Source organism: Mus caroli, unplaced genomic scaffold, assembly GCF_978045245.1.
Source record: "Mus caroli unplaced genomic scaffold, Mus_caroli_1 scaffold_11, whole genome shotgun sequence".
In the NCBI taxonomy this organism is placed as follows: domain Eukaryota; kingdom Metazoa; phylum Chordata; class Mammalia; order Rodentia; family Muridae; genus Mus; species Mus caroli.
The window spans coordinates 119,904,792-119,917,829 of record NW_028227266.1 but is presented as its reverse complement, the minus strand read 5'-3'; the positions used below and the strand labels follow the sequence as shown (position 1 = coordinate 119,917,829).

At 48.5% G+C, this 13,038-nt stretch overlaps 1 protein-coding gene across 4 annotated transcripts in view; it reads left to right on the top strand.

The window, feature by feature from the left end:
- Ulk4 (unc-51 like kinase 4) overlaps positions 1-9,365 on the top strand; it is a 283,459-nt gene extending 274,094 nt beyond the window's left edge. For all 4 annotated transcript variants that reach the window (XM_021173384.3, XM_021173385.3, XM_021173383.3 and 1 more), the window contains exons 36-37: positions 7,414-7,499; positions 9,202-9,365. In XM_021173384.3, coding sequence (XP_021029043.1) covers positions 7,414-7,499; positions 9,202-9,265 — 150 coding nt within the window. In that variant the 3' untranslated portion in view covers positions 9,266-9,365. The remainder of the gene's footprint in view (positions 1-7,413; positions 7,500-9,201) is intronic.
- The last annotated feature ends 3,673 nt before the right edge of the window (positions 9,366-13,038 follow it).

Sequence of the window (13,038 nt, the reverse complement as noted above, 5' to 3'; positions counted from 1 at the left end):
ACAGCTGGGTAGAAGCAGATTTTCCCAAGCTTCATGAGGGCTCCTAGGAATCATGTTTCTTGACAACTTCCTGAAGCCTGTGGAGATGAGCAACGTAGTCCATTCTGATATGCAGGCTTGGAGCTGTCTCTGAATGGCCAGCAAACCAGTCATTGGCTCTCACAGCCCTGGCTGCACACTGATTGAAGGTCAGTGCCACCTTCAAGGTCCTGCCACTGCTAGAGGGCCCAGGGTTGTTCCTCATGCTGGGCTGCCGTGTGAGAAGCTGAAGTTGAGATTAGAGAACCAGAATCTTCCACGGAGTAGTCTGTACAACGAATCTGCCTTACCTGTGAGCCCGGGAGGACCTGAGGGCCAGTCCGTGGGATGGCTGTGTCTCTCACCAACATTCAGGCTATTTATTTCAAGTGTTCTGTGCGGGCTGAGTGGGTGGAAGCTGGCTCAATGCACCGTGTTAACAGAGCCATAGCGGAGGGCTGAGGAGTCACGCTAGATGTTACTCAACGCATGTTTCCAGCTTTTATGTATTTATATAGACTGTGCGTATGTATAATATGTACATACATGTGCATAAGCACACATATATGCATGTGTATATGTACATATTAAACTACAGCCCCAGAATTATGTCCAAACTTTCCATTCACTAGACACAAAGTTTAGGTTAACTAGACACAAGGTTTAGGTTAACTAGACACAAACTTTTGGTTAACTAAACTTTTGTGTCAACTATAGACAGAACCTAGAATCACCTCATAAGAGTCTCAATGACAGATTGTCTATGTTTGCTTGACCCGTGAGCATGTCTGTGGGACTTGTCTTAATTATGTCTGCTGATATGGGAAGGCCTGGCCCACTGTGGGTAGTACCATTTCCTAGGCAGGGCATTCTCCACTGTTTAGGGATGGGTGAATTGGGCTAAGCACTAGCTGCCAAGCAAGCAAGTTTTCTTTTCTTTTTTTCCTACTGTGAATGTGCTGTGACTTCACTTTGAAGTTCCTGCCTTGGCTTCCCCACAGCGATGGGCATAAGCTAAAATAACCTTTCTCCTCTAAGCAGTTGTTTGTCAGAGTTTTAGCACAGCCGCAGAAATGAAACTGGATAAAACTCACCTTAGTACTAAGGTCAAATTCCCCAGCTCTAATGATTGGTGAGCTCCGTGTATTCAGTGTAATTTTTGTTTCTGTATTGATTTGATGTTAGCCAAACACTGCCTATCAGATTATCATGACTGGGACCAAGGAGCCACAGCTAAGTGTCCTTGACGTCTTAGACTGCCCCACTCTAGCCTTTACCACATTGCAAGGTCACTCCAGCCCCAGAGGAGACTTCAAGACTGAGTTCTTCAGACCTTATTCTGCTTTATTCTTTCTTCTGCTTCCCCAGCTTCCTTTCCACTTATTCCCCGGGTTTCCATCATAGTTTTATTAAACTTTCTGGATGCTGGCAGGGTGCTATGTTGCTGGGTTATTTTAAAACTCACCTAGAAGCCAGCTTGCTGCTGTGTGTTATTGACGCTGTGGGATCCTGACAGGATCTCGCCTTTTTATGGGACTTGTTTATCCTGATGCCCCCACTTCCTCCTCTCCAGCCTTCTTTTGATCTACGTGAGCGTGTGTAGTGTTGCACCGCAGTCGATCTGTTATGCCTTCTTTTTGTTTTGTCAGGGAGAAAGGGTGTATTCTGGGTCACAGTTCATAGTAGGGAAGGCATGGTGGCAGCAACCTGAGGTGGCTGGTCACATCACATCCACAGTCAGCTCACGTTCTCCATCTTCCTCAGTCTGGGACCCCAGCCTGGAATGGTGCTGTGCCTCCTTTAATTAATCAATCAACTTTACAAACCCAGCCCCCCCCCTCCCAGTCCTTCCCTTTCACCCCATCCCCTCCACTCCTCTTCCCTCTTTCTTCAGAAGAGGGGAGGTCTCCCATGGATATCAACCAAGCCCCAGTAAGACGTGGCACATCTTCTCCTATTGATGCAAGATGAGGTAGCCCAGCAAGAGGAAAGGGTTCTCAAGGCAGGCAATGTAGTCAGTGACAGCCTCCACTCCTACTGTTCCAGGCCAAGCTGTAACATCTGTGCAGAGAGCCTGGGTCAGTCCCGAGCATGGTCCCTGGTCTCTGTGAGCCCCTATGGGCCCAGGTTAGTTGATTCTGTGGGGTTTTTCTTCAAGGAGTACTTGACTCCTGCCTCTGGCTCCTTCAATCCTCCCTCCCTCTCTTCCGCAGGATTCTCCAGGCCCTGCCTAATGTCTGGCGGTGGGTCTCTTCATCAGTCTCCATCAGTTGCTGGGTGAAGCCTCTCTGATGACGGTTATGCTAGGCTCCTGTCTGCAAGTCCAGCAGGGTATCATTACCAGTGTCAGGGGTGGGCTCCCCCTCATGGCGCGGGTCTCAAGCTGGGCAGGCATTGGTTGGCCACTCCCCCAGTTTCTGCTCCATCTTTACCCCTGTACATCTTGTAGGCAGGACAAATTGTAGGTTGAAGGTTTTGTGGCTGGGTTAGTATCCCAGTTCCTCCACTGGGAGTCTTGCCTGGTTACAGGAGCTGGCCATACCCCACCCCACCCTCATTGCTAGGACTCTTAGCTAGGATCACCCTCATAGATTCCTGGGAGTTTTCCATGTACAGTTGTTCCTCTCAGTCCTCTCCCTCTGTCCTCCTCTCACCTGATCTGTCCTGTTACCATCCCCACCCCCACTTCTGTTCAGTTCCTTCCCCTTGTCTACCTACAATGTCTATTCTATTTCCCCTTCTCAGTGAGATTCACATGTCACTTCTTGAGCCCTCCTTGTTACTTAGCATCTTTGGTCTGTGAATTGTAGCATGGCTGTCCTGTACTTTTTGACGAATACCCATTTATAACTGAGTACATATCATGTTTGTCTTTCTGTATCTGGGTTACTTCAGGATGATCTTGTCTAGTTCCATCCATTTGTCTGCAAATTTCATGATGTCATTGTTTTTAACAACTGAGTAATATTCCATTGTGTAAATGTACCACATTTTCTTTATCCATTCTTTGATTGAAGGATATCTAGGTTGTTTCCAATTACTGGCTATTACGAATAAAGATGCTATGAACATAATTGAACAGGTGTCCTTGTGGGGTAGTAGAGAATGTTTTGGCTGTATGCCCAGGAACAGTGTAGCGGGGTCTTGAGGTAAAACTATTCCTAGTTTTTTGAGAAACTGCCAAATTGATTCCAAAGTGGCTGTACAAGTTTGTACTCCCAGCAGCGATGGAGGAGTGTTCCCCTTGCTCCACATCCTCCCCAGCATGTGCTGTCAGTTGAGTTTTTGATCTTAGCCATTCTGCTGGGTGTAAGATGGAATCTCAGAGTTGTTTTGATTTGCATTTCCCTAATGGCTAAGGACATTGAGCATTTCTTTAAGTGCTTCTCTGCCATTAGAGATTCCTGTCAAGAATTCTCTATTTAGATCCATACCCCATTTTTAAATTGAGTTGTTTTGTTGAAACTGTAGTTTCCTGAGTTCTTTATATATTTTGGATATCAGCCTTCTGCTGGATGTGGGATTGGTGAAGATCTTTCCCCTCCTGTAGGCCGCCATGCTGTGCAGATTGGTGAAGATCTTCCCCTCCTGTAGGCCGCCATGCTGTGCAGATTGGTGAAGATCTTCCCCTCCTGTAGGCCGCCACGCTGTGCAGTTGATGATGGGTCTCCTACAGAAGCTTTTCCGTTCCATGAGGTCCCATTTACTGAGTGGTCATCTTAGTGCCCAAGTTCTTGGGCCTTTAAAACCATCTGGCCCTGGGCTCTTTTTATTGTTGTTGGGAGTCAGTCAATGACTACTTCTATTTCCTGAGGAGATATGGGCCTATGTAAGTTGTGTATATGATCTTGATTTTAACTTTAGTAAGAGGAGAAGAGGGGCATAACAACAGACACTGAGGAAATCTAAAGAATCACGAGGTCTTTAAATACCTGTTCTCCACGAAATTGTTCATTTCTTTTAGATTTTCCAATTTTGTGGAGTACAGGTTTTTGAAGTAAGACCTCATGATTCTTTGATTTCCTCGGTGTCTGTTATGTGCCTTTTTACATTTCTAATTTGTTAATTTGGATATTCTTTCTCTGCCATTTAGCTAGTTTGGCTAAAGGTTCATCTATCCTTTTCATTTTTCTCGAAGAACCAACTCAGGTTTTTTTGTTGGCTCTTTGTATTGTTCTCTTTGTTTCAACTTTGTGGACTTCAGCCCCGAGTTTACTCTCACCCACTCCACCTGGGTCCATGTGCTCTTTTTGTTCTCGAGCTTTCAGGTGTGCTGTTAAGTCACTAGTCTGAGATCTCACTAATTTCTTTATGTAGGCATGAAGTGCTATGAACTTTCCTCTTAGCACTGCTTTCATTGTGTCCCATAGTTTGGGTATGTTGTATGTTCATTTTCATTGAATTCCTTATTTCTTCTTTGACCCAGTGATCACTGAGTAGAGAGTTGTTCAGTTTCCATGAGTTTGTAGGCTTTCTGGTGTTTCTGTTGTTATTCATGTCCAGCTTTAATCCGTGGCGGTCTGATAAGATGCAGGGGGTTAATTCCTTCTGTTTTCTTGAATCTGCTGAGATCTGCTTTGTGACTGAGTATATCATCAATTTTGGAGAATGTTCCCTGAGGTTCTGAGGAGATATATTCTTTTGTGTTTGGGTGAAATGTTCTGTAGATGTCTGTTAGCTCCACTATTTCTCTGTTTATTTCTGTCTGGATGACCTGTCCATGGTCAGGCGGTGGTGAGAATGGGATGTTGAAGTCTCCCACTCTTAATGTGTGGGCTTTGATGTATGACTTAAGCTTCAGTAATGTTTCTGTTATAAATGTGGGTGCCCTTGCATCTGGGGCATATTCAGAATTGAGATGTCCTCTCAGTGTTTTTTTTTTCCCCCTTGATGAGTATGAAGTATCCTTCCTCATCTCTTTTGATTAATTTTGGTTGAAAGCCTATTTTGTTAGATATTAGAATGGCTATAGCAGCTCGCTTCTTGAGTTCATTTGCTTGAAAAGCCTTTTCCAGCCCTTGACGTTGAGGTAGTGTCTCTCTTTGATGTCGAGGTATATTTCTTGGATGAAGGATGGATTCTGTTTTTGCATTCATTCTGTTAGCTTGTGTCCTTTTATTTGGGAATTGAGTCCACTGATGTTGAGAGTTAATGACCAATGGTTATTAATTCCTGGGTTTGTGTGTGTGTGTGCGCGCATGTGTTTCCTTTCTTTTGGTTTTGCTGGTGTGAAGTTATTTATTTCTTGTGTTTTCTAACCTCCTTAGGCTAAAGTTTTCCTTCTAGAATCTTCTGTAGGGCTGGCTTTGTGGATAGATTAGTTTAAATTTGGTTTTGTCGTGGAGTATCTTGCTTTTTCCCTCTATGGTGATTGAAAGGTATCGTAGTCTGGGCTGGATTTGTGGTCTCTTAGAGTCTGCAAGATGTCTGCCCAGTCTCTTCTGGCTTTTAGAGACTCAGTTGAGCAGTTGGGTATAATTCTAACAGTCTGACTCGTTACTTGATCTTTTCTCTTGCAGGTTTTAGTATTCTTTCCTTGTTGAATATTTAATTTTGATTATTATGTGGCAAGGGAATTTTCTTTTCTGTTCCAACCTATTTTGTGTTCTGTAAGCTTCTTGTATGTTTATAGGTATTACTTTATTTGAGTTAGGAAAATTTTCTTCTATGATTTTGCTGAAAATAGTTTCTGGTCCTTTGAGTTTGGAATCTTCTCCTTCCTCGATTCCTATTATTCTTAGTTTGGTCTTTCATAGTGTCCCAGATTTCCTGGATGTTTTGTGTCAGTAACTTTACATTTAACATTTTTCTTTCACTGGTGTATCAATTTCTTCTATGCCTCAGATTCTCTCTTCCATCTCCTATGTTCTGTTGGTGATGCTTGCATTTATAGTTCCTGTTCTCTTCCCTGGGTTTTCCCTCTCCAAGATTCCCTCAGTTTGTGTTTTCTTTATTGCTTTTTATCCTGTTTTCAGGTCTTGAACAGTTTCATTCATTCCCTTCACCTGTTTGACTGTATTTTTTTGTATTTAATTAAGGGATTTATTCATTTCCTCTTTACGGCCATCTATCATCTTCCTAAGATTGGATTCAGCAGTGATGGGATAGCCAGGGCTTGCTGTAGTAAGATTTGCTGGGCTCTGGTGGTGCCATACTGCCCTGGCTGTTGTGTTCTTATGCTCTAGTCCTCTGGGTTTGGGAACTTTCCAGTTGTAACGTCTAACGTACTCCTCCTTACAAGTCAGCAACGGCTATTAAAGTCCAGGAGTGCCCCAACTCTCATTGATTTTAGTAAGCTCTTTCAGTTTGCTTAAGACAATTGTACAATTTCTTATTGAGAATGTCATACATGCATACAATAAATATGACATTTACTCTTCCTCCTCCATCCAACTTCTCCCACATCCCCCAGCATGGCCCCTGCCCAACTCTATCCTTTAAAAACCCATTAGGTCAAGTTAGTGCTGTCCTTATGTGCTCAGGTGTGCAGCCATCCACTGGTTCATAGGACATAAAGAATGTTTCTCCCTCCCACAGCAGCCATCCCTTCCCCTCTCTATGGAGCACTGAGAGCACCTCCCCTGTTCTATGGAGCACTGAGCACCTTCCCTTTCTACCCTGTCCTTGCCCAGGTGACAACTGCTGAGAGTTGATGGATGCAGTGTCATGTCCTAAAGACAGCATGTCACAGCCTCTCCACCCTCCACAAAGGCTGGTATCATGGTCCTCTCTCCTGGGCACTTGGTTGTCCCTGTAGTTTCCCATTTGTGCTTCCTAAGCAGGCTTGTGGGTAAAGGCAATTTCATCGCAGCTTATGGTGTGACTTCCCGAAGAAGCACAGCCTCTGCGTGCACCACATGTGTATGCAGCCCCCCTCGAGGCTGTGTGCGCAGTGAGCGGACCTGGACAGGTCACACAGACAGAAGCCTGTGCTTACTCTCACCACCAGGATGTCACAATCGCCATTTCAGACAGCCATCCTTATGTGTGGTTCTCTAACCACGTTTCTGGCACACCAGGAAGAGGAAGAGGGTCTCAGTGGAGGTGCAGACCCAGCTTAGGATCCATGTAGCCCCCAAGTCCTCAGGCTCATCCTGAAAATGAGGGACACTACTCCCACCTTAGTTGCCACGATCAAGTGGAAAGGCGTGGAATTCTTTTGTAGTGGCGGTGACCTGAGGCTGGCTGGCCTCAGCTTCCTGAGGCCAGGAGCGGGGCAGCCGGGCTTTGTGGGGCTCACTATCCTCCATGTTACCTAGAACATACTAAATGCTTACCTTGCAAAGTGACTATGTACAGACCACTGTATGGGCCTGACCACTGTATGGGCCTGACCGTCATCTAACAGCAACAAGTCAGGGACGGGCCAACTGAGGCTGTCTTCTTGTGTTTTAGGTAACATCCAATGAGAGGCTCTTGGAAAACCTCAAGAACACCGGCAGCCTTCTGCAGGCCCTGGAGCGCCTTGCTCCAGCTCACAGGTATGAGGAGCGAAGTGACTGACTGCTCGCTCAGGTCAGCAAATGCTCTGAACCATTTTTGCCCCTCTCTCCCTCCTCACTTATCAGGGCCAATATCTTGTGGCCTGTCACTATACAACTGGGCTCCACCCACTGGAGAAGGAATACAGGCCTGATGGTAGAATACCATGGGAGTCAGCAGAGGTAGTCTTGACCCTGACAGCATCATCAGGCTGCCTTCCTCAGCCCTTCTTTGCCGAGTGATCGAACACCCAGCTGCTGACAGTGGAGGGATAGCTTCACACACACACACACACACACACACACACACACACACACACCCACTAAACAGTTTGGTGAGACCTATGGACTAGGGGTCACCCAAGGAGTATGTCATCCACACTGGAGACAGACATGGTTATCTCAGTGATGACACTTGGTGGACTGACAGCCTCTGAGTGGTAGGTACCCAATCTGGAAAGCAGGGTTACTGCTGACAACCCCACCAGTCAGTTCAGTGCTGCAGCCTGGCTAGGGTGAGGCTTGGTGAGCACAGAGCCCAGGGAGATGGCTCTGGTCCCCGCATCCCCTACCCTGGTATCTGGCATTCCATTGTTTGGTTTCACACACAGTATCTGGGGTTTGTATCCATATGAAGGAAGCTGTGGCTGTGGCCTGTGAGGTTGATGCTCTGCAGCAGCTCACGGCCCACATTCCCTGTGGGGTTAGGAAGAGAGTCTGGCTTGGATGGTGCCGTCCTTCTCATCTGCTGGGCCCCTTGGTGTGAGGCAGAGGCCAGGAACAGCCACCAGTGTTGACCAGTGCTCAGGGTGGCCTGACCACTGAAGAGGGAGGTGGTCAGCCAGCTCCCTAAAGCCCTTCTGCCAGCCATCTGGGTCTGCACACCTGCTGGGGCTGTTTGCCCTGAGACCAAAGGTAGCTTATTTTTGTGTTGGACTAAAATTTGGATCAAATGTGTCCAAACGAGGCTTAACGTTCTACAAGGCTGTGACCTTTCCGCCCACACCCAGGACACAGGCAGACCTTGCCTTGTCTCTCAGGGTTTGTTCAGATGCCCCACCTGCAAAGGCCGGATGAGTGGGTGGCACTGCTCTGCTCAGACTGCCCTGCCAGGAGGCTGGCCTTCCATCCATGCCAGCCCTCCTGGGGCTTTGGTGGGCAGTGTGGCCCCACAGGACTGTCCTGGACTGCCAGAAGCAGGCCAAGTTCAAAGACATTCCACCACCCCTCAGGGCCTTTGATGCGCAGAACAGGAATTCATGGCACTGTCCCTGGGTGGCAGCCCTGTCTGCTGGACTGCTGCTTTCATGCGGCACCCCACCCACCTACCCCATTATGCGCTAACAGCTATTTCCTTGCCTTTGAGGGTTCCACCCGTGGTCTAACGTTCTCTTCGGGAGCTGCCATGCTTTTCTTTGTTTCTAGCTTTTCTTTGTTTCTAGCCAGGTTTACATGCGTCTCAAACAAAACAAAGTTTCTGTTTTAAGCTCCTAATTGCCCACTTGCAGTCTCCTAGCATTATCCCAGGGTGCATGGAGGTGAGAGCCCACAGTGGAACAGGAGCTGGCAGTGTAGAGAGGAAGGGGTTAGACTCAGGGTGGAGAGAGAGATTTAGGAACCAGGGGCTGGGGCTGAGGTGCAGCTGAGAGGCCCAGCCTCTTAAGGAGGTTTGACCCCTATACACTACTTTCCTCTTCCACAGCTCACCCGTCGACACTGTCGTGGCTTCCTTGGCCCTGGAACTCCTCCAGGCTGTTGGGCATTAGACACGGCCATCCTGTGGCCCCCATCTGCTGCACAGTGTGGTCAGGTCCCACACCATCCTTTCTCACCAGCCTCAAGTGGAGCTAATAAAATCAATGGGCCAGAACCTGATGTCTCAAGCCCTCTCACTGACTGACCTATTCCTCTCTATGTGGAGGTCAAGTGGCCTCCACTCAGGTGAGCCACAACCCTTAGCAGCAGCTAGGGAGCAGGCTTATCTAAGCCCCACTTTCCTCTGGTGTTGCATGGCCACTTCCTTTTCAAGGACAGACAATTCCAAGAATCCTAGGGAGGCCTGGGTGAGACTGGCACGCACAGCAAGTTCAGTTTGCATGCAGGAGTGCAGGACACTGGAGTCCAGCAGTTGTGGGGATGCTGGTGTCAGGGCACAATTGCTTCTCCCGACTGCCCCTCATTCCTTACAATCTCTGCCATGTGCCAAGTGACAATTCTGGTGGACACTGAAGGATGAGGGACTGCTGTGTGGGATAGGCCTGTTCGAGCCAGCCCTGGACTGGGGCCTCTGGGACTTCAGACCAGATTTCTGGCCCATTTGCTACTCCCGGATATTTCTCTGGGGAGGAGTGTGCACACATGAACCATGTCCAGAAGCAGCTGGCCCAGGTTGGGCCGGCAGGCAGAGGGATCCTTCTGTAGGACAGAAGCTGGTCCTACTGCTAGCAGCAGCCCTGCCTTGACATGGTGATCTGGAGAGCCTGCCAGCTCCCATTTAGCCCCATGATGAAAACAGCCATACCATGCCCAACCAACCGCAAAGGCCTCAGCTTCCTGGGCCAGGCAGGCCCTCCTCTTGCCTACAAGGCCCCTTGGTATGACTGGACTCAGGGCTCCACTGTCCTGAGCGGGAATTGGATGAGGTGACAGACACAGAAGCACTAAGGATTCCATGCAGCTAGGAGTGGTCTTTCACCAAGCTGTGTGCCCATGTGGACCTGGCCTGGCTGCGTTATGCAGTGATGTGGCTAAGTGTTCTAAGGGAGCAGGTTCGGGTCTTAGCTCCCCTCTCTGTCCAGTGCTTGAGTTCTGGGATCTTGCTAGAAACTGCTTCAAAACAACAAGACATTCCTCTTCCTCTCTCCTTTTCAGAACATGGAACAATCTAAACCAGGAAGGCTTTAACATCCCAGAACATTCTGTCAGGTGATTTGTTTACAGGCAAGGGGCCTGGGGTGTGAAGCAGGGTTGCTGTCTTGCTAGACACTAGGCCTGGCAGCCACTGCCCACGCCTCCCATTCCCCCGCTTCTCCCACTCAATGTGATATGGCTTGCTCCCCAAGCTTATAAACTACTGTGGAAACTTGATAGATGAGCACACTGGCTAGCTCTGCCCCACGCCCTCCCTCCCTGCCCTGTGCTGACCCAGGCTCCAGCCTGCACTGCAGCCTCACTCCCTAACTCCAGCAGCCACTAAGCACACCAGGCACAGACAGAAGCAGAGCACCAGGCAGGTGGCTGCCCCCAGATCAAGCCTTTGCCCTAAACCACAGCCTAAAAGTAGGGGCTGGTTGTGCTGCCCTCAAGAAATGCCAGAAAGTAAGTGGCCACAGCTGCCCTGAGGATACCTAGGTAGCTGTGGTGGCCACCCTACAGCTCTTCACATGTGTACATCTTTTGTTTTCTGTGTGCACTCACAGACTCCTGGGACACTAGGCTGGCATTTCCTGTGCTCTAGTCCAGCAGAGAGCTGCTGAACAAGGAGAATGGAGGGTTTGCTCCCCCCATCCCAGCCAGCTCACAGCCTTTACTCCCTTCCCCACACACTGAAAAACCAGCCACAGCCCAGGTGGTAACCTCAAAGGCAGCACAAGAGGGCAAAGAATCGGTGGCCTCTTGTGACTTTCTTGGGTCATACGGTTGGCCTAGACAGAAGCTTGGGACCCCAGTGGTAGAGGATGTGACTAGCAGCTTTAACCAAGAGGCAACAGGCCCAGAAACACAGCTCCTACTGAACCTTGTGCAGCAGGTAGTCTCTTGTTTCTGTAGGTGGCTCTGTTCAAGGCCCCATATGCCCCAAGGGCAGCAGCCATGTTCTACTTTTCTATTTATGCACTCAGCCATGCTGGAGTCTTTTACAGAATGCTCATCAAAATGGTCATGTGACAGCTCGCTTAGCTGTTGGGAGTTTCTATTACCCACAAGGCTCTGCCTTTGACAGCACCTCAAGCTCTTGAGAATATCTGGCTTGACGGTCTGCTGGCCCCACCCCAAATGGACACAGGATATGGTTTTTATTGTCCATGAAGATCTCTTGGAAATACAAATGGTACTGTTCCCAGCCTAAGAGGTCTTTGCCTCTCCTTTCGAAAAATTGTGTGCCTGTCCACCCCAGTGCACGCGTGAAGGCCAGGGCACTGCTCTCTGGGGTCAGTTGCCTTCCACTCTGTGGGGACAGTGCCTTTTTAAAAACACAATCCCACTTTCATTTACAGGGTACCACTGTCACTTGTGGAAGGGGGAAGTTGGCTTCCCCTCTGCTACCTGGATCATCAGGTACCCTGACCAGCTGAGTCATCTCATCAGCCTGAGGCAGGGTTTCTCCTGCCACATCTGGCTTTTTAAAAACACAGGCTCCAGAGCTCCAACTAGGATGGCCAGGTTTTTGCCTGCTGAGCCAGCCCTCTCTGGGGCTGCTTGCTTGGCCTCACCACTGACTGCAGAGACTTGTAACTTCTAATGTTGGCGGTTGAAGAGTCAGGGGTAGGAGAATGGACAGACCACATCCCACAATGTTGCCTTCTCCTTCAGATCTCACCAGTTTATAATTGTACTCAGGACACTACTCTCCGGAGGCAGTGTGGTAGAAGATCACTCTCTAGAGAACCGCCAGCCATCAGACCTGTCAGATCAAGAGCAGCTGCTTATCTTGCCAGCACCTTTCACTATCAGGACCCAGATCATAGTACCTCATCTGTGCCCTTGGCGTGGTGGCTGCTGCAGAGGAAAGAGTCAGGTGTCTAGCTCCCAAGGACAGCTCAAAACTGGAGCTGCAGTCAGAAGCCCCATCTTCCCTTCCCTTCACCTGGTCAGAACCAGGAGCACAGCTGTTTAGGAGCTCCCACCTACAACATTTCTTCAGACGTGTGGGTGCGTGCCTGCCAGCATCCTGTGCACCTCACCCCTCCAGGCATGCCTCTGTGAATGCTGGCCTACTCAGTGTGCTAAAGTGCTAGTAGAGTATGGTGTTTGCTTTCCTACAAGCCTCCAACCACTGCCTGTGAGGTGTGTCTACATCTCAGACAGTACCCATCTGCATTTCTGTCCCTTTGCCACCTCTGTAGGTAGGACTTGGCTCTATATCATCCTTGTGCTTCTAGGTATGTACCAGAACTCCCACTATATGGAATATCCTGCTGTGGTCCCTCACATAAAAAGGGTGACTGGAGTAAAGCTCTACCCCTGTTAACCTGACCCCACTCCACTCTGGATGCCAGCAAGGTATCTCTGAGGACTTCCTCACAGGACCCTCCTCCTCCTGTGAATTTAGCAGGCACAATCTTAAGACTCAGGAAACCACAACAGCACAGCACAAATTCTCACTTTTTAGAAAACCCAACCACGAGTTGTAACACATCTTTCTTTGTAGGAAATGTGTACAAAGCCTGCTTGACAGACCTACCACCAAAATGACAGATCATCTGGCAAGTAACAGGGAAGGCAGCCCATTTTGGTTTTAAGATCAGGTAAACATAGTTACTGGTTCAAATGAATAGAAGGGTTGTCCTCTCCAAGTGAGCCTCACTAGCAATGATGTTTA